Here is a 22,500-nt window from a genome sequence, read left to right as displayed (position 1 = left end):
TAGTGTCCAGAGGTTGATCCAGTCTAGTGTCTAGGGGCCAGAGGTTGATCCAGTCTAGTGTCTAGGGGCCAGAGGTTGAGCCAGGCTAGTGTCTAGGGGCCAGAGGTTGATCCAGTCTAGTGTCCAGAGGTTGATCCAGTCTAGTGTCTAGGGGCCAGAGGTTGATCCAGTCTAGTGTCTAGGGGCCAGAGGTTGATCCAGTCTAGGGTCTAGGGGCCAGAGGTTGATCCAGTCTAGGGTCTAGGAGCCAGAGGTTGAGCCAGTCTAGTGTCTAGGGGCCAGAGGTTGATCCAGTCTAGTGTCTAGGGGCCAGAGGTTGATCTAGTCTAGGGTCTAGGGGCCAGAGGTTGATCCAGTCTAGGGGCTAGGGGCCAGAGGTTGATCCAGTCTAGGGGCTAGAGGTTGTTCCAGTCTAGTGTCTAGGGGCCAGAGGTTGATCCAGTCTAGGGTCTAGAGGTTGATCCAGTCTAGTGTCTAGGGGCCAGAGGTTGACCCAGTCTAGTGTCTAGGGGCCAGAGGTTGAGCCAGTCTAGTGTCTAGGGGCTAGAGGTTGATCCAGTCTAGTGTCTAGGGGCCAGAGGTTGATCCAGTCTAGTGTCTAGGGGCCAGAGGTTGATCCAGTCTAGGGTCTAGGAGCCAGAGGTTGAGCCAGTCTAGTGTCTAGGGGCCAGAGGTTGATCCAGTCTAGTGTCTAGGGGCCAGAGGTTGATCCAGTCTAGTGTCTAGGGGCCAGAGGTTGATCTAGTCTAGGGTCTAGGGGCCAGAGGTTGATCCAGTCTAGGGTCTAGGAGCCAGAGGTTGATCCAGTCTAGTGTCTAGGGGCCAGAGGTTGATCCAGTCTAGTGTCTAGGGGCCAGAGGTTGATCCAGTCTAGGGTCTAGGAGCCAGAGGTTGATCCAGTCTAGTGTCCAGAGGTTGATCCAGTCTAGTGTCTAGGGGCCAGAGGTTGATCCAGTCTAGTGTCTAGGGGCCAGAGGTTGATCCAGTCTAGTGTCTAGGAGCCAGAGGTTGATCCAGTCTAGTGTCTAGGGGCCAGAGGTTGATCCAGTCTAGTGTCTAGGGGCCAGAGGTTGATCCAGTCTAGGGGCTAGGGGCCAGAGGTTGATCCAGTCTAGTGTCTAGGGGCTAGAGGTTGTTCCAGTCTAGTGTCTAGGGGCCAGAGGTTGATCCAGTCTAGGGGCTAGGGGCCAGAGGTTGATCCAGTCTAGTGTCTAGGGGCCAGAGGTTGATCCAGTCTAGTGTCCAGAGGTTGATCCAGTCTAGTGTCTAGGGGCCAGAGGTTGATCCAGTCTAGTGTCTAGGGGCCAGAGGTTGATCCAGTCTAGTGTCTAGGAGCCAGAGGTTGATCCAGTCTAGTGTCTAGGGGCCAGAGGTTGATCCAGTCTAGTGTCTAGGGGCCAGAGGTTGATCCAGTCTAGGGGCTAGGGGCCAGAGGTTGATCCAGTCTAGTGTCTAGGGGCTAGAGGTTGTTCCAGTCTAGTGTCTAGGGGCCAGAGGTTGATCCAGTCTAGGGGCTAGGGGCCAGAGGTTGATCCAGTCTAGTGTCTAGGGGCCAGAGGTTGAGCCAGTCTAGGGTCTAGGGGCCAGAGGTTGATCCAGTCTAGGGTCTAGGGGCCAGAGGTTGTTCCAGTCTAGTGTCTAGGGGCCAGAGGTTGATCCAGTCTAGTGTCTAGGGGCCAGAGGTTGATCCAGTCTAGTGTCTAGAGGTTGATTTGGGTACCAGGAGTCGGAAACCATTTAGAAGTCTCCTACTCAAAGACTGGACACACACACACAACACACACACACACACACACGGCATGTACATACGTTCTTCATGAGGAGGCGGAGCTTGTCGATGTCACTGAGCTGCTGCAAGTCTCTTAGTGTCAGGCTGAGCTCGCACGCCGTCTCGTACACCAACGTCTCCATGGTTACCAGGTCATCACACAGCCGCTCCAACCCCGGGATATCCCGCTCCTTCCCCAGACGCACCAATGACAGTGCACAGTCCACCTGACGGACAGACAGGACATCCAATCAGAGAACATAACACTTGCATGGTCAGGAAGTTACTCAAAGGCAGCATTCCACTAAAGTGAGCTATGATTCAGTACCTGGTATAGACATGGACTAGAGGGAGTACCTGGTATAGACATGGACTAGAGGGAGTATCTGGTATAGACATGGACTAGAGGGAGTATCTGGTGGGCTAGAGGGAGTATCTGGTATAGACATGGGCTAGAGGGAGTATCTGGTATAGACATGGACTAGAGGGAGTACCTGGTATAGACATGGACTAGAGGGAGTATCTGGTATAGACATGGACTAGAGGGAGTACCTGGTATAGACATGGACTAGAGGGAGTACCTGGTATAGACATGGACTAGAGGGAGTACCTGGTATAGACATGGACTAGAGGGAGTATCTGGTATAGACATGGACTAAAGGGAGTATCTGGTATAGACATGGACTAGAGGGAGTATCTGGTGGGCTAGAGGGAGTACCTGGTATAGACATGGGCTAGAGGGAGTATCTGGTATAGACATGGGCTAGAGGGAGTATCTGGTATAGACATGGACTAGAGGGAGTACCTGGTATAGACATGGACTAGAGGGAGTACCTGGTATAGACATGGACTAGAGGGAGTACCTGGTATAGACATGGACTAGAGGGAGTACCTGGTATAGACATGGGCTAGAGGGAGTACCTGGTATAGACATGGACTAGAGGGAGTACCTGGTATAGACATGGACTAGAGGGAGTATCTGGTATAGACATGGACTAGAGGGAGTATCTGGTATAGAGATGGACTAGAGGGAGTATCTGGTATAGACATGGACTAGAGGGAGTATCTGGTATAGACATGGACTAGAGGGAGTATCTGGTATAGACATGGGCTAGAGGGAGTACCTGGTATAGACATGGACTAGAGGGAGTACCTGGTATAGACATGGGCTAGAGGGAGTACCTGGTATAGACATGGACTAGAGGGAGTATCTGGTATAGACATGGACTAGAGGGAGTATGTGGTATAGACATGGACTAGAGGGAGTATCTGGTATAGACATGGACTAGAGGGAGAATCTGGTATAGACATGGACTAGAGGGAGTATCTGGTATAGACATGGGCTAGAGGGAGTACCTGGTATAGACATGGACTAGAGGGAGTATCTGGTATAGACATGGACTAGAGGGAGTATCTGGTATAGACATGGACATGGACTAGAGGGAGTATCTGGTATAGACATGGGCTAGAGGGAGTACCTGGTATAGACATGGGCTAGAGGGAGTACCTGGTATAGACATGGGCTAGAAGGAGTACCTGGTATAGACATGGACTAGAGGGAGTACCTGGTATAGACATGGACTAGAGGGAGTACCTGGTATAGACATGGACTAGAGGGAGTACCTGGTGGGCTAGAGGGAGTATCTGGTATAGACATGGGCTAGAGGGAGTACCTGGTATAGACATGGACTAGAGGGAGTACCTGGTATAGACATGGACTAGAGGGAGTATCTGGTATAGACATGGACTAGAGGGAGTATCTGGTATAGACATGGACTAGAGGGAGTATCTGGTATAGACATGGGCTAGAGGGAGTACCTGGTATAGACATGGACTAGAGGGAGTATCTGGTATAGACATGGACTAGAGGGAGTATCTGGTATAGACATGGACTAGAGGGAGTATCTGGTATAGACATGGGCTAGAGGGAGTACCTGGTATAGACATGGGCTAGAGGGAGTACCTGGTATAGACATGGGCTAGAAGGAGTACCTGGTATAGACATGGACTAGAGGGAGTACCTGGTATAGACATGGACTAGAGGGAGTACCTGGTATAGACATGGACTAGAGGGAGTACCTGGTGGGCTAGAGGGAGTATCTGGTATAGACATGGGCTAGAGGGAGTACCTGGTATAGACATGGGCTAGAGGGAGTACCTGGTATAGACATGGACTAGAGGGAGTATCTGGTATAGACATGGACTAGAGGGAGTACCTGGTATAGACATGGACTAGAGGGAGTATCTGGTATAGACATGGACTAGAGGGAGTATCTGGTGGACTAGAGGGAGTATCTGGTATAGACATGGGCTAGAGGGAGTATCTGGTATAGACATGGACTAGAGGGAGTATCTGGTATAGACATGGGCTAGAGGGAGTATCTGGTATAGACATGGGCTAGAGGGAGTATCTGGTATAGACATGGACTAGAGGGAGTATCTAGTGGACTAGAGGGAGTATCTGGTATAGACATGGACTAGAGGGAGTACCTGGTATAGACCTGGAACAGAGGGAGTATCTGGTATAGACATGGACTAGAGGGAGTATCTGGTATAGACATGGACTAGAGGGAGTACCTGGTATAGACCTGGAACAGAGGGAGTATCTGGTATAGACATGGACTAGAGGGAGTACCTGGTATAGACCTGGAACAGAGGGAGTATCTGGTATAGACATGGACTAGAGGGAGTATCTGGTATAGACATGGACTAGAGGGAGTATCTGGTATAGACATGGGCTAGAGGGAGTACCTGGTATAGACATGGGCTAGAGGGAGTATCTGGTATAGACATGGACTAGAGGGAGTACCTGGTATAGACATGGGCTAGAGGGGGTATCTGGTATAGACATGGACTAGAGGGAGTACCTGGTATAGACATGGACTAGAGGGAGTACCTGGTATAGACATGGACTAGAGGGAGTACCTGGTATAGACATGGACTAAAGGGAGTACCTGGTATAGACATGGACTAGAGGGAGTATCTGGTATAGACATGGACTAGAGGGAGTACCTGGTATAGACATGGGCTAGAGGGAGTACCTGGTATAGACATGGACTAGAGGGAGTATCTGGTATAGACATGGACTAGAGGGAGTATCTGGTATAGACATGGACTAGAGGGAGTACCTGGTATAGACCTGGACTAGAGGGAGTACCTGGTATAGACATGGACTAGAGGGAGTACCTGGTATAGACATGGACTAGAGGGAGTACCTGGTATAGACATGGACTAGAGGGAGTACCTGGTATAGACATGGACTAGAGGGAGTACCTGGTATAGACATGGGCTAGAAGGAGTATTTGGTATAGACATGGACTAGAGGGAGTACCTGGTATAGACATGGACTAGAGGGAGTACCTGGTATAGACATGGGCTAGAGGGAGTATCTGGTATAGACATGGGCTAGAGGGAGTACCTGGTATAGACATGGACTAGAGGGAGTACCTGGTATAGACATGGACTAGAGGGAGTATCTGGTATAGACATGGGCTAGAAGGAGTATTTGGTATAGACATGGACTAGAGGGAGTACCTGGTATAGACATGGACTAGAGGGAGTATCTGGTATAGACATGGACTAGAGGGAGTACCTGGTATAGACATGGACTAGAGGGAGTACCTGGTATAGACATGGACTAGAGGGAGTATCTGGTATAGACATGGACTAGAGGGAGTATCTGGTGGGCTAGAGGGAGTATCTGGTATAGACATGGACTAGAGGGAGTACCTGGTATAGACATGGACTAGAGGGAGTACCTGGTATAGACATGGACTAGAGGGAGTATCTGGTATAGACATGGACTAGAGGGAGTACCTGGTATAGACATGGACTAGAGGGAGTACCTGGTATAGACATGGACTAGAGGGAGTATCTGGTATAGACATGGACTAGAGGGAGTACCTGGTATAGACATGGACTAGAGGGAGTATCTGGTATAGAGGGAGTACCTGGTATAGACATGGGCTAGAGGGAGTATCTGGTATAGACATGGACTAGAGGGAGTATCTGGTATAGACATGGACTAGAGGGAGTATCTGGTATAGACATGGACTAGAGGGAGTATCTGGTATAGACATGGACTAGAGGGAGTATCTGGTATAGACATGGGCTAGAGGGGGTATCTGGTATAGACATGGACTAGAGGGAGTACCTGGTATAGACATGGGCTAGAGGGAGTACCATGTATAGACATGGACTAGAGGGAGTATCTGGTATAGACATGGACTAGAGGGAGTACCTGGTATAGACATGGACTAGAGGGAGTACCTGGTATAGACATGGACTAGAGGGAGTACCTGGTATAGACATGGACTAGAGGGAGTACCTGGTATAGACATGGGCTAGAGGGAGTATCTGGTGGGCTAGAGGGAGTATCTGGTATAGACATGGACTAGAGGGAGTATCTGGTATAGACATGGACTAGAGGGAGTACCTGGTATAGACATGGACTAGAGGGAGTATTTGGTATAGACATGGACTAGAGGGAGTACCTGGTATAGACATGGACTAGAGGGAGTACCTGGTATAGACATGGGCTAGAGGGAGTACCTGGTATAGACATGGACTAGAGGGAGTACCTGGTATAGACATGGACTAGAGGGAGTACCTGGTGGGCTAGAGGGAGTATCTGGTATAGACATGGACTAGAGGGAGTACCTGGTGGGCTAGAGGGAGTATCTGGTATAGACATGGACTAGAGGGAGTATCTGGTGGGCTAGAGGGAGTATCTGGTAAAGACATGGACTAGAGGGAGTACCTGGTGGGCTAGAGGGAGTATCTGGTATAGACATGGACTAGAGGGAGTACCTGGTATAGACATGGGCTAGAGGGAGTACCTGGTATAGACATGGACTAGAGGGAGTATCTGGTATAGACATGGACTAGAGGGAGTATCTGGTGGGCTAGAGGGAGTACCTGGTATAGACATGGACTAGAGGGAGTACCTGGTATAGACATGGACTAGAGGGAGTACCTGGTATAGACATGGACTAGAGGGAGTACCTGGTATAGACATGGACTAGAGGGAGTACCTGGTATAGACATGGACTAGAGGGAGTACCTGGTATAGACATGGACTAGAGGGAGTATCTGGTATAGACATGGACTAGAGGGAGTACCTGGTATAGACATGGGCTAGAGGGAGTACCTGGTATAGACATGGGCTAGAGGGAGTATTTGGTATAGACATGGACTAGAGGGAGTATCTGGTATAGACATGGACTAGAGGGAGTATCTGGTATAGACATGGACTAGAGGGAGTACCTGGTATAGACATGGACTAGAGGGAGTACCTGGTATAGACATGGACTAGAGGGAGTATCTGGTATAGACATGGACTAGAGGGAGTATCTGGTATAGACATGGACTAGAGGGAGTATCTGGTATAGACATGGACTAGAGGGAGTATCTAGTGGACTAGAGGGAGTACCTGGTATAGACATGGACTAGAGGGAGTATCTGGTATAGACATGGACTAGAGGGAGTACCTGGTATAGACATGGACTAGAGGGAGTATCTGGTGGGCTAGAGGGAGTATCTGGTGGGCTAGAGGGAGTACCTGGTATAGACCTGGACTAGAGGGAGTATCTGGTATAGACATGGACTAGAGGGAGTACCTGGTATAGACATGGACTAGAGGGAGTATCTGGTATAGACATGGACTAGAGGGAGTACCTGGTATAGACATGGACTAGAGGGAGTATCTGGTATAGACATGGGCTAGAGGGAGTACCTGGTATAGACATGGACTAGAGGGAGTATCTGGTATAGACATGGACTAGAGGGAGTACCTGGTATAGACATGGACTAGAGGGAGTATCTGGTATAGACATGGACTAGAGGGAGTACCTGGTATAGACATGGGCTAGAGGGAGTATCTGGTATAGACATGGGCTAGAGGGAGTACCTGGTATAGACATGGACTAGAGGGAGTATCTGGTATAGACATGGACTAGAGGGAGTACCTGGTATAGACATGGACTAGAGGGAGTATCTGGTATAGACATGGACTAGAGGGAGTACCTGGTATAGACATGGGCTAGAGGGAGTATCTGGTATAGACATGGGCTAGAGGGAGTACCTGGTATAGACATGGACTAGAGGGAGTATCTGGTGGGCTAGAGGGAGTACCTGGTATAGACATGGGCTAGAGGGAGTATTTGGTATAGACATGGACTAGAGGGAGTATCTGGTATAGAGGGAGTACCTGGTATAGACATGGACTAGAGGGAGTACCTGGTATAGACCTGGAACAGAGGGAGTATCTGGTATAGACATGGACTAGAGGGAGTATCTGGTATAGACATGGACTAGAGGGAGTATCTGGTATAGACATGGGCTAGAGGGAGTACCTGGTATAGACATGGGCTAGAGGGAGTATCTGGTATAGACATGGACTAGAGGGAGTACCTGGTATAGACATGGGCTAGAGGGGGTATCTGGTATAGACATGGACTAGAGGGAGTACCTGGTATAGACATGGACTAGAGGGAGTACCTGGTATAGACATGGACTAGAGGGAGTACCTGGTATAGACATGGACTAAAGGGAGTACCTGGTATAGACATGGACTAGAGGGAGTATCTGGTATAGACATGGACTAGAGGGAGTACCTGGTATAGACATGGGCTAGAGGGAGTACCTGGTATAGACATGGACTAGAGGGAGTATCTGGTATAGACATGGACTAGAGGGAGTATCTGGTATAGACATGGACTAGAGGGAGTACCTGGTATAGACCTGGACTAGAGGGAGTACCTGGTATAGACATGGACTAGAGGGAGTACCTGGTATAGACATGGACTAGAGGGAGTACCTGGTATAGACATGGACTAGAGGGAGTACCTGGTATAGACATGGACTAGAGGGAGTACCTGGTATAGACATGGGCTAGAAGGAGTATTTGGTATAGACATGGACTAGAGGGAGTACCTGGTATAGACATGGACTAGAGGGAGTACCTGGTATAGACATGGGCTAGAGGGAGTATCTGGTATAGACATGGGCTAGAGGGAGTACCTGGTATAGACATGGACTAGAGGGAGTACCTGGTATAGACATGGACTAGAGGGAGTATCTGGTATAGACATGGGCTAGAAGGAGTATTTGGTATAGACATGGACTAGAGGGAGTACCTGGTATAGACATGGACTAGAGGGAGTATCTGGTATAGACATGGACTAGAGGGAGTACCTGGTATAGACATGGACTAGAGGGAGTACCTGGTATAGACATGGACTAGAGGGAGTATCTGGTATAGACATGGACTAGAGGGAGTATCTGGTGGGCTAGAGGGAGTATCTGGTATAGACATGGACTAGAGGGAGTACCTGGTATAGACATGGACTAGAGGGAGTACCTGGTATAGACATGGACTAGAGGGAGTATCTGGTATAGACATGGACTAGAGGGAGTACCTGGTATAGACATGGACTAGAGGGAGTACCTGGTATAGACATGGACTAGAGGGAGTATCTGGTATAGACATGGACTAGAGGGAGTACCTGGTATAGACATGGACTAGAGGGAGTATCTGGTATAGAGGGAGTACCTGGTATAGACATGGGCTAGAGGGAGTATCTGGTATAGACATGGACTAGAGGGAGTATCTGGTATAGACATGGACTAGAGGGAGTATCTGGTATAGACATGGACTAGAGGGAGTATCTGGTATAGACATGGACTAGAGGGAGTATCTGGTATAGACATGGGCTAGAGGGGGTATCTGGTATAGACATGGACTAGAGGGAGTACCTGGTATAGACATGGGCTAGAGGGAGTACCATGTATAGACATGGACTAGAGGGAGTATCTGGTATAGACATGGACTAGAGGGAGTACCTGGTATAGACATGGACTAGAGGGAGTACCTGGTATAGACATGGACTAGAGGGAGTACCTGGTATAGACATGGACTAGAGGGAGTACCTGGTATAGACATGGGCTAGAGGGAGTATCTGGTGGGCTAGAGGGAGTATCTGGTATAGACATGGACTAGAGGGAGTATCTGGTATAGACATGGACTAGAGGGAGTACCTGGTATAGACATGGACTAGAGGGAGTATCTGGTATAGACATGGACTAGAGGGAGTACCTGGTATAGACATGGACTAGAGGGAGTACCTGGTATAGACATGGGCTAGAGGGAGTACCTGGTATAGACATGGACTAGAGGGAGTACCTGGTATAGACATGGACTAGAGGGAGTACCTGGTGGGCTAGAGGGAGTATCTGGTATAGACATGGACTAGAGGGAGTACCTGGTGGGCTAGAGGGAGTATCTGGTATAGACATGGACTAGAGGGAGTATCTGGTGGGCTAGAGGGAGTATCTGGTAAAGACATGGACTAGAGGGAGTACCTGGTGGGCTAGAGGGAGTATCTGGTATAGACATGGACTAGAGGGAGTACCTGGTATAGACATGGGCTAGAGGGAGTACCTGGTATAGACATGGACTAGAGGGAGTATCTGGTATAGACATGGACTAGAGGGAGTATCTGGTGGGCTAGAGGGAGTACCTGGTATAGACATGGACTAGAGGGAGTACCTGGTATAGACATGGACTAGAGGGAGTACCTGGTATAGACATGGACTAGAGGGAGTACCTGGTATAGACATGGACTAGAGGGAGTACCTGGTATAGACATGGACTAGAGGGAGTACCTGGTATAGACATGGACTAGAGGGAGTATCTGGTATAGACATGGACTAGAGGGAGTACCTGGTATAGACATGGGCTAGAGGGAGTACCTGGTATAGACATGGGCTAGAGGGAGTATTTGGTATAGACATGGACTAGAGGGAGTATCTGGTATAGACATGGACTAGAGGGAGTATCTGGTATAGACATGGACTAGAGGGAGTACCTGGTATAGACATGGACTAGAGGGAGTACCTGGTATAGACATGGACTAGAGGGAGTATCTGGTATAGACATGGACTAGAGGGAGTATCTGGTATAGACATGGACTAGAGGGAGTATCTGGTATAGACATGGACTAGAGGGAGTATCTAGTGGACTAGAGGGAGTACCTGGTATAGACATGGACTAGAGGGAGTATCTGGTATAGACATGGACTAGAGGGAGTACCTGGTATAGACATGGACTAGAGGGAGTATCTGGTGGGCTAGAGGGAGTATCTGGTGGGCTAGAGGGAGTACCTGGTATAGACCTGGACTAGAGGGAGTATCTGGTATAGACATGGACTAGAGGGAGTACCTGGTATAGACATGGACTAGAGGGAGTATCTGGTATAGACATGGACTAGAGGGAGTACCTGGTATAGACATGGACTAGAGGGAGTATCTGGTATAGACATGGGCTAGAGGGAGTACCTGGTATAGACATGGACTAGAGGGAGTATCTGGTATAGACATGGACTAGAGGGAGTACCTGGTATAGACATGGACTAGAGGGAGTATCTGGTATAGACATGGACTAGAGGGAGTACCTGGTATAGACATGGGCTAGAGGGAGTATCTGGTATAGACATGGGCTAGAGGGAGTACCTGGTATAGACATGGACTAGAGGGAGTATCTGGTATAGACATGGACTAGAGGGAGTACCTGGTATAGACATGGACTAGAGGGAGTATCTGGTATAGACATGGACTAGAGGGAGTACCTGGTATAGACATGGGCTAGAGGGAGTATCTGGTATAGACATGGGCTAGAGGGAGTACCTGGTATAGACATGGACTAGAGGGAGTATCTGGTGGGCTAGAGGGAGTACCTGGTATAGACATGGGCTAGAGGGAGTATTTGGTATAGACATGGACTAGAGGGAGTATCTGGTATAGAGGGAGTACCTGGTATAGACATGGACTAGAGGGAGTACCTGGTATAGACATGGGCTAGAGGGAGTATCTGGTATAGACATGGACTAGAGGGAGTACCTGGTATAGACATGGACTAGAGGGAGTACCTGGTATAGACATGGACTAGAGGGAGTACCTGGTATAGACATGGACTAGAGGGAGTATCTGGTATAGACATGGACTAGAGGGAGTATCTAGTGGACTAGAGGGAGTACCTGGTATAGACATGGACTAGAGGGAGTATCTGGTATAGACCTGGACTAGAGGGAGTACCTGGTACAGACATGGACTAGAGGGAGTATCTGGTATAGACATGGACTAGAGGGAGTACCTGGTATAGACATGGGCTAGAGGGAGTATCTGGTATAGACATGGACTAGAGGGAGTACCTGGTATAGACATGGACTAGAGGGAGTACCTGGTATAGACATGGACTAGAGGGAGTATCTGGTATAGACATGGACTAGAGGGAGTACCTGGGTATAGACATGGACTAGAGGGAGTATCTGGTATAGACATGGACTAGAGGGAGTATCTGGTATAGACATGGACTAGAGGGAGTACCTGGTATAGACATGGACTAGAGGGAGTACCTGGTATAGACATGGACTAGAGGGAGTATCTGGTATAGACATGGACTAGAGGGAGTACCTGGTATAGACATGGGCTAGAGGGAGTACCTGGTATAGACATGGACTAGAGGGAGTACCTGGTATAGACATGGACTAGAGGGAGTACCTGGTATAGACATGGACTAGAGGGAGTATCTGGTATAGACATGGACTAGAGGGAGTATCTGGTATAGACATGGACTAGAGGGAGTACCTGGTATAGACATGGACTAGAGGGAGTACCTGGTATAGACATGGACTTGAGGGAGTATCTGGTATAGACATGGACTAGAGGGAGTACCTGGTATAGACATGGACTAGAGGGAGTATCTGGTATAGACATGGACTAGAGGGAGTACCTGGTATAGACATGGACTAGAGGGAGTATCTGGTGGGCTAGAGGGAGTATCTGGTATAGACATGGGCTAGAGGGAGTACCTGGTATAGACATGGACTAGAGGGAGTATCTGGTATAGACATGGACTAGAGGGAGTATCTGGTATAGACATGGACTAGAGGGAGTACCTGGTATAGACATGGACTAGAGGGAGTACCTGGTATAGACATGGACTAGAGGGAGTACCTGGTGGACTAGAGGGAGTACCTGGTATAGACATGGACTAGAGGGAGTACCTGGTATAGACATGGACTAGAGGGAGTACCTGGTATAGACATGGACTAGAGGGAGTATCTGGTGGGCTAGAGGGAGTATCTGGTGGGCTAGAGGGAGTACCTGGTATAGACCTGGACTAGAGGGAGTATCTGGTATAGACATGGACTAGAGGGAGTACCTGGTATAGACATGGACTAGAGGGAGTATCTGGTATAGACATGGACTAGAGGGAGTACCTGGTATAGACATGGACTAGAGGGAGTATCTGGTATAGACATGGACTAGAGGGAGTACCTGCTATAGACATGGACTAGAGGGAGTATCTGGTATAGACATGGACTAGAGGGAGTACCTGGTATAGACATGGGCTAGAGGGAGTATCTGGTATAGACATGGGCTAGAGGGAGTACCTGGTATAGACATGGACTAGAGGGAGTATCTGGTGGGCTAGAGGGAGTACCTGGTATAGACATGGGCTAGAGGGAGTATTTGGTATAGACATGGACTAGAGGGAGTATCTGGTATAGACATGGACTAGAGGGAGTATCTGGTATAGACATGGACTAGAGGGAGTATCTAGTGGACTAGAGGGAGTACCTGGTATAGACATGGACTAGAGGGAGTATCTGGTATAGACATGGACTAGAGGGAGTATCTGGTATAGACATGGACTAGAGGGAGTACCTGGTATAGACATGGACTAGAGGGAGTATCTGGTATAGACATGGACTAGAGGGAGTACCTGGTATAGACATGGACTAGAGGGAGTATCTGGTATAGACATGGACTAGAGGGAGTATCTGGTGGGCTAGAGGGAGTACCTGGTATAGACATGGACTAGAGGGAGTATCTGGTGGGCTAGAGGGAGTATCTGGTGGGCTAGAGGGAGTACCTGGTATAGACATGGACTAGAGGGAGTATCTGGTGGGCTAGAGGGAGTATCTGGTGGGCTAGAGGGAGTACCTGGTATAGACCTGGACTAGAGGGAGTATCTGGTATAGACATGGACTAGAGGGAGTACCTGGTATAGACATGGACTAGAGGGAGTATCTGGTATAGACATGGACTAGAGGGAGTACCTGGTATAGACATGGACTAGAGGGAGTATCTGGTATAGACATGGACTAGAGGGAGTACCTGGTATAGACATGGACTAGAGGGAGTACCTGGTATAGACATGGACTAGAGGGAGTACCTGGTATAGACATGGACTAGAGGGAGTACCTGGTATAGACATGGACTAGAGGGAGTATCTGGTGGACTAGAGGGAGTACCTGGTATAGACATGGACTAGAGGGAGTACCTGGTATAGACATGGGCTAGAGGGAGTACCTGGTATAGACATGGACTAGAGGGAGTACCTGGTATAGACATGGACTAGAGGGAGTACCTGGTATAGACATGGACTAGAGGGAGTATCTGGTATAGACATGGACTAGAGGGAGTATCTGGTATAGACATGGGCTAGAGGGAGTACCTGGTATAGACATGGGCTAGAGGGAGTATCTGGTATAGACATGGGCTAGAGGGAGTACCTGGTATAGACATGGACTAGAGGGAGTATCTGGTGGGCTAGAGGGAGTACCTGGTATAGACATGGGCTAGAGGGAGTATTTGGTATAGACATGGACTAGAGGGAGTATCTGGTATAGAGGGAGTACCTGGTATAGACATGGACTAGAGGGAGTACCTGGTATAGACATGGGCTAGAGGGAGTATCTGGTATAGACATGGACTAGAGGGAGTACCTGGTATAGACATGGACTAGAGGGAGTACCTGGTATAGACATGGACTAGAGGGAGTACCTGGTATAGACATGGACTAGAGGGAGTATCTGGTATAGACATGGACTAGAGGGAGTATCTAGTGGACTAGAGGGAGTACCTGGTATAGACATGGACTAGAGGGAGTATCTGGTATAGACCTGGACTAGAGGGAGTACCTGGTACAGACATGGACTAGAGGGAGTATCTGGTATAGACATGGACTAGAGGGAGTACCTGGTATAGACATGGGCTAGAGGGAGTATCTGGTATAGACATGGACTAGAGGGAGTACCTGGTATAGACATGGACTAGAGGGAGTACCTGGTATAGACATGGACTAGAGGGAGTATCTGGTATAGACATGGACTAGAGGGAGTACCTGGGTATAGACATGGACTAGAGGGAGTATCTGGTATAGACATGGACTAGAGGGAGTATCTGGTATAGACATGGACTAGAGGGAGTACCTGGTATAGACATGGACTAGAGGGAGTACCTGGTATAGACATGGACTAGAGGGAGTATCTGGTATAGACATGGACTAGAGGGAGTACCTGGTATAGACATGGGCTAGAGGGAGTACCTGGTATAGACATGGACTAGAGGGAGTACCTGGTATAGACATGGACTAGAGGGAGTACCTGGTATAGACATGGACTAGAGGGAGTATCTGGTATAGACATGGACTAGAGGGAGTATCTGGTATAGACATGGACTAGAGGGAGTACCTGGTATAGACATGGACTAGAGGGAGTACCTGGTATAGACATGGACTTGAGGGAGTATCTGGTATAGACATGGACTAGAGGGAGTACCTGGTATAGACATGGACTAGAGGGAGTATCTGGTATAGACATGGACTAGAGGGAGTACCTGGTATAGACATGGACTAGAGGGAGTATCTGGTGGGCTAGAGGGAGTATCTGGTATAGACATGGGCTAGAGGGAGTACCTGGTATAGACATGGACTAGAGGGAGTATCTGGTATAGACATGGACTAGAGGGAGTATCTGGTATAGACATGGACTAGAGGGAGTACCTGGTATAGACATGGACTAGAGGGAGTACCTGGTATAGACATGGACTAGAGGGAGTACCTGGTGGACTAGAGGGAGTACCTGGTATAGACATGGACTAGAGGGAGTACCTGGTATAGACATGGACTAGAGGGAGTACCTGGTATAGACATGGACTAGAGGGAGTATCTGGTGGGCTAGAGGGAGTATCTGGTGGGCTAGAGGGAGTACCTGGTATAGACCTGGACTAGAGGGAGTATCTGGTATAGACATGGACTAGAGGGAGTACCTGGTATAGACATGGACTAGAGGGAGTATCTGGTATAGACATGGACTAGAGGGAGTACCTGGTATAGACATGGACTAGAGGGAGTATCTGGTATAGACATGGACTAGAGGGAGTACCTGCTATAGACATGGACTAGAGGGAGTACCTGGTATAGACATGGACTAGAGGGAGTACCTGGTATAGACATGGACTAGAGGGAGTATCTGGTATAGACATGGACTAGAGGGAGTACCTGGTATAGACATGGGCTAGAGGGAGTACCTGGTATAGACATGGGCTAGAGGGAGTATCTGGTGGGCTAGAGGGAGTATCTGGTATAGACATGGGCTAGAGGGAGTACCTGGTATAGACATGGACTAGAGGGAGTATCTGGTATAGACATGGACTAGAGGGAGTATCTGGTATAGACATGGACTAGAGGGAGTACCTGGTATAGACATGGACTAGAGGGAGTACCTGGTATAGACATGGACTAGAGGGAGTACCTGGTGGACTAGAGGGAGTACCTGGTATAGACATGGACTAGAGGGAGTACCTGGTATAGACATGGACTAGAGGGAGTACCTGGTATAGACATGGACTAGAGGGAGTATCTGGTGGGCTAGAGGGAGTATCTGGTGGGCTAGAGGGAGTACCTGGTATAGACCTGGACTAGAGGGAGTATCTGGTATAGACATGGACTAGAGGGAGTACCTGGTATAGACATGGACTAGAGGGAGTATCTGGTATAGACATGGACTAGAGGGAGTACCTGGTATAGACATGGACTAGAGGGAGTATCTGGTATAGACATGGACTAGAGGGAGTACCTGCTATAGACATGGACTAGAGGGAGTACCTGGTATAGACATGGACTAGAGGGAGTACCTGGTATAGACATGGACTAGAGGGAGTATCTGGTATAGACATGGACTAGAGGGAGTACCTGGTATAGACATGGGCTAGAGGGAGTACCTGGTATAGACATGGGCTAGAGGGAGTATTTGGTATAGACATGGACTAGAGGGAGTATCTGGTATAGACATGGACTAGAGGGAGTATCTGGTATAGACATGGACTAGAGGGAGTACCTGGTATAGACATGGACTAGAGGGAGTACCTGGTATAGACATGGACTAGAGGGAGTACCTGGTATAGACATGGACTAGAGGGAGTATCTGGTATAGACATGGACTAGAGGGAGTATCTGGTATAGACATGGACTAGAGGGAGTATCTGGTATAGACATGGACTAGAGGGAGTATCTAGTGGACTAGAGGGAGTACCTGGTATAGACATGGACTAGAGGGAGTATCTGGTATAGACATGGACTAGAGGGAGTACCTGGTATAGACATGGACTAGAGGGAGTATCTGGTGGGCTAGAGGGAGTATCTGGTGGGCTAGAGGGAGTACCTGGTATAGACCTGGACTAGAGGGAGTATCTGGTATAGACATGGACTAGAGGGAGTACCTGGTATAGACATGGACTAGAGGGAGTATCTGGTATAGACATGGACTAGAGGGAGTACCTGGTATAGACATGGACTAGAGGGAGTATCTGGTATAGACATGGGCTAGAGGGAGTACCTGGTATAGACATGGACTAGAGGGAGTATCTGGTATAGACATGGACTAGAGGGAGTACCTGGTATAGACATGGACTAGAGGGAGTATCTGGTATAGACATGGACTAGAGGGAGTACCTGGTATAGACATGGGCTAGAGGGAGTATCTGGTATAGACATGGGCTAGAGGGAGTACCTGGTATAGACATGGACTAGAGGGAGTATCTGGTATAGACATGGACTAGAGGGAGTACCTGGTATAGACATGGACTAGAGGGAGTATCTGGTATAGACATGGACTAGAGGGAGTACCTGGTATAGACATGGGCTAGAGGGAGTATCTGGTATAGACATGGGCTAGAGGGAGTACCTGGTATAGACATGGACTAGAGGGAGTATCTGGTGGGCTAGAGGGAGTACCTGGTATAGACATGGGCTAGAGGGAGTATTTGGTATAGACATGGACTAGAGGGAGTATCTGGTATAGAGGGAGTACCTGGTATAGACATGGACTAGAGGGAGTACCTGGTATAGACATGGGCTAGAGGGAGTATCTGGTATAGACATGGACTAGAGGGAGTACCTGGTATAGACATGGACTAGAGGGAGTACCTGGTATAGACATGGACTAGAGGGAGTACCTGGTATAGACATGGACTAGAGGGAGTATCTGGTATAGACATGGACTAGAGGGAGTATCTAGTGGACTAGAGGGAGTACCTGGTATAGACATGGACTAGAGGGAGTATCTGGTATAGACCTGGACTAGAGGGAGTACCTGGTACAGACATGGACTAGAGGGAGTATCTGGTATAGACATGGACTAGAGGGAGTACCTGGTATAGACATGGGCTAGAGGGAGTATCTGGTATAGACATGGACTAGAGGGAGTACCTGGTATAGACATGGACTAGAGGGAGTACCTGGTATAGACATGGACTAGAGGGAGTATCTGGTATAGACATGGACTAGAGGGAGTACCTGGGTATAGACATGGACTAGAGGGAGTATCTGGTATAGACATGGACTAGAGGGAGTATCTGGTATAGACATGGACTAGAGGGAGTACCTGGTATAGACATGGACTAGAGGGAGTACCTGGTATAGACATGGACTAGAGGGAGTATCTGGTATAGACATGGACTAGAGGGAGTACCTGGTATAGACATGGGCTAGAGGGAGTACCTGGTATAGACATGGACTAGAGGGAGTACCTGGTATAGACATGGACTAGAGGGAGTACCTGGTATAGACATGGACTAGAGGGAGTATCTGGTATAGACATGGACTAGAGGGAGTATCTGGTATAGACATGGACTAGAGGGAGTACCTGGTATAGACATGGACTAGAGGGAGTACCTGGTATAGACATGGACTTGAGGGAGTATCTGGTATAGACATGGACTAGAGGGAGTACCTGGTATAGACATGGACTAGAGGGAGTATCTGGTATAGACATGGACTAGAGGGAGTACCTGGTATAGACATGGACTAGAGGGAGTATCTGGTGGGCTAGAGGGAGTATCTGGTATAGACATGGGCTAGAGGGAGTACCTGGTATAGACATGGACTAGAGGGAGTATCTGGTATAGACATGGACTAGAGGGAGTATCTGGTATAGACATGGACTAGAGGGAGTACCTGGTATAGACATGGACTAGAGGGAGTACCTGGTATAGACATGGACTAGAGGGAGTACCTGGTGGACTAGAGGGAGTACCTGGTATAGACATGGACTAGAGGGAGTACCTGGTATAGACATGGACTAGAGGGAGTACCTGGTATAGACATGGACTAGAGGGAGTATCTGGTGGGCTAGAGGGAGTATCTGGTGGGCTAGAGGGAGTACCTGGTATAGACCTGGACTAGAGGGAGTATCTGGTATAGACATGGACTAGAGGGAGTACCTGGTATAGACATGGACTAGAGGGAGTATCTGGTATAGACATGGACTAGAGGGAGTACCTGGTATAGACATGGACTAGAGGGAGTATCTGGTATAGACATGGACTAGAGGGAGTACCTGCTATAGACATGGACTAGAGGGAGTATCTGGTATAGACATGGACTAGAGGGAGTACCTGGTATAGACATGGGCTAGAGGGAGTATCTGGTATAGACATGGGCTAGAGGGAGTACCTGGTATAGACATGGACTAGAGGGAGTATCTGGTGGGCTAGAGGGAGTACCTGGTATAGACATGGGCTAGAGGGAGTATTTGGTATAGACATGGACTAGAGGGAGTATCTGGTATAGACATGGACTAGAGGGAGTATCTGGTATAGACATGGACTAGAGGGAGTATCTAGTGGACTAGAGGGAGTACCTGGTATAGACATGGACTAGAGGGAGTATCTGGTATAGACATGGACTAGAGGGAGTATCTGGTATAGACATGGACTAGAGGGAGTACCTGGTATAGACATGGACTAGAGGGAGTATCTGGTATAGACATGGACTAGAGGGAGTACCTGGTATAGACATGCACTAGAGGGAGTATCTGGTATAGACATGGACTAGAGGGAGTATCTGGTGGGCTAGAGGGAGTACCTGGTATAGACATGGACTAGAGGGAGTATCTGGTGGGCTAGAGGGAGTATCTGGTGGGCTAGAGGGAGTACCTGGTATAGACATGGACTAGAGGGAGTATCTGGTGGGCTAGAGGGAGTATCTGGTGGGCTAGAGGGAGTACCTGGTATAGACCTGGACTAGAGGGAGTATCTGGTATAGACATGGACTAGAGGGAGTACCTGGTATAGACATGGACTAGAGGGAGTATCTGGTATAGACATGGACTAGAGGGAGTACCTGGTATAGACATGGACTAGAGGGAGTATCTGGTATAGACATGGACTAGAGGGAGTACCTGGTATAGACATGGACTAGAGGGAGTACCTGGTATAGACATGGACTAGAGGGAGTACCTGGTATAGACATGGACTAGAGGGAGTACCTGGTATAGACATGGACTAGAGGGAGTATCTGGTGGACTAGAGGGAGTACCTGGTATAGACATGGACTAGAGGGAGTACCTGGTATAGACATGGGCTAGAGGGAGTACCTGGTATAGACATGGACTAGAGGGAGTACCTGGTATAGACATGGACTAGAGGGAGTACCTGGTATAGACATGGACTAGAGGGAGTATCTGGTATAGACATGGACTAGAGGGAGTATCTGGTATAGACATGGGCTAGAGGGAGTACCTGGTATAGACATGGGCTAGAGGGAGTATCTGGTATAGACATGGGCTAGAGGGAGTACCTGGTATAGACATGGACTAGAGGGAGTATCTGGTGGGCTAGAGGGAGTACCTGGTATAGACATGGGCTAGAGGGAGTATTTGGTATAGACATGGACTAGAGGGAGTATCTGGTATAGAGGGAGTACCTGGTATAGACATGGACTAGAGGGAGTACCTGGTATAGACATGGGCTAGAGGGAGTATCTGGTATAGACATGGACTAGAGGGAGTACCTGGTATAGACATGGACTAGAGGGAGTACCTGGTATAGACATGGACTAGAGGGAGTACCTGGTATAGACATGGACTAGAGGGAGTATCTGGTATAGACATGGACTAGAGGGAGTATCTAGTGGACTAGAGGGAGTACCTGGTATAGACATGGACTAGAGGGAGTATCTGGTATAGACCTGGACTAGAGGGAGTACCTGGTACAGACATGGACTAGAGGGAGTATCTGGTATAGACATGGACTAGAGGGAGTACCTGGTATAGACATGGGCTAGAGGGAGTATCTGGTATAGACATGGACTAGAGGGAGTACCTGGTATAGACATGGACTAGAGGGAGTACCTGGTATAGACATGGACTAGAGGGAGTATCTGGTATAGACATGGACTAGAGGGAGTACCTGGGTATAGACATGGACTAGAGGGAGTATCTGGTATAGACATGGACTAGAGGGAGTATCTGGTATAGACATGGACTAGAGGGAGTACCTGGTATAGACATGGACTAGAGGGAGTACCTGGTATAGACATGGACTAGAGGGAGTATCTGGTATAGACATGGACTAGAGGGAGTACCTGGTATAGACATGGGCTAGAGGGAGTACCTGGTATAGACATGGACTAGAGGGAGTACCTGGTATAGACATGGACTAGAGGGAGTACCTGGTATAGACATGGACTAGAGGGAGTATCTGGTATAGACATGGACTAGAGGGAGTATCTGGTATAGACATGGACTAGAGGGAGTACCTGGTATAGACATGGACTAGAGGGAGTACCTGGTATAGACATGGACTTGAGGGAGTATCTGGTATAGACATGGACTAGAGGGAGTACCTGGTATAGACATGGACTAGAGGGAGTATCTGGTATAGACATGGACTAGAGGGAGTACCTGGTATAGACATGGACTAGAGGGAGTATCTGGTGGGCTAGAGGGAGTATCTGGTATAGACATGGGCTAGAGGGAGTACCTGGTATAGACATGGACTAGAGGGAGTATCTGGTATAGACATGGACTAGAGGGAGTATCTGGTATAGACATGGACTAGAGGGAGTACCTGGTATAGACATGGACTAGAGGGAGTACCTGGTATAGACATGGACTAGAGGGAGTACCTGGTGGACTAGAGGGAGTACCTGGTATAGACATGGACTAGAGGGAGTACCTGGTATAGACATGGACTAGAGGGAGTACCTGGTATAGACATGGACTAGAGGGAGTATCTGGTGGGCTAGAGGGAGTATCTGGTGGGCTAGAGGGAGTACCTGGTATAGACCTGGACTAGAGGGAGTATCTGGTATAGACATGGACTAGAGGGAGTACCTGGTATAGACATGGACTAGAGGGAGTATCTGGTATAGACATGGACTAGAGGGAGTACCTGGTATAGACATGGACTAGAGGGAGTATCTGGTATAGACATGGACTAGAGGGAGTACCTGCTATAGACATGGACTAGAGGGAGTATCTGGTATAGACATGGACTAGAGGGAGTACCTGGTATAGACATGGGCTAGAGGGAGTATCTGGTATAGACATGGGCTAGAGGGAGTACCTGGTATAGACATGGACTAGAGGGAGTATCTGGTGGGC

The 22,500-nt window shown here is 48.7% G+C and overlaps 1 protein-coding gene across 1 annotated transcript in view; it reads right to left on the bottom strand.

Moving 5' to 3' along the window:
* The window catches only part of nbas (NBAS subunit of NRZ tethering complex), a 346,091-nt gene that overhangs the window by 242,038 nt on the left and 81,553 nt on the right, over positions 1–22,500 (bottom strand). The window contains exon 24 of the mRNA XM_055911766.1: positions 1,810–1,995. Coding sequence (XP_055767741.1) covers positions 1,810–1,995 — 186 coding nt within the window. The remainder of the gene's footprint in view (positions 1–1,809; positions 1,996–22,500) is intronic.

This window comes from Salvelinus fontinalis, unplaced genomic scaffold (assembly GCF_029448725.1).
Source record: "Salvelinus fontinalis isolate EN_2023a unplaced genomic scaffold, ASM2944872v1 scaffold_0091, whole genome shotgun sequence".
NCBI classification, from domain to species: domain Eukaryota; kingdom Metazoa; phylum Chordata; class Actinopteri; order Salmoniformes; family Salmonidae; genus Salvelinus; species Salvelinus fontinalis.
Note: the sequence above shows the minus strand (reverse complement) of the source record. Positions and strands in the feature narration are given on the sequence as shown.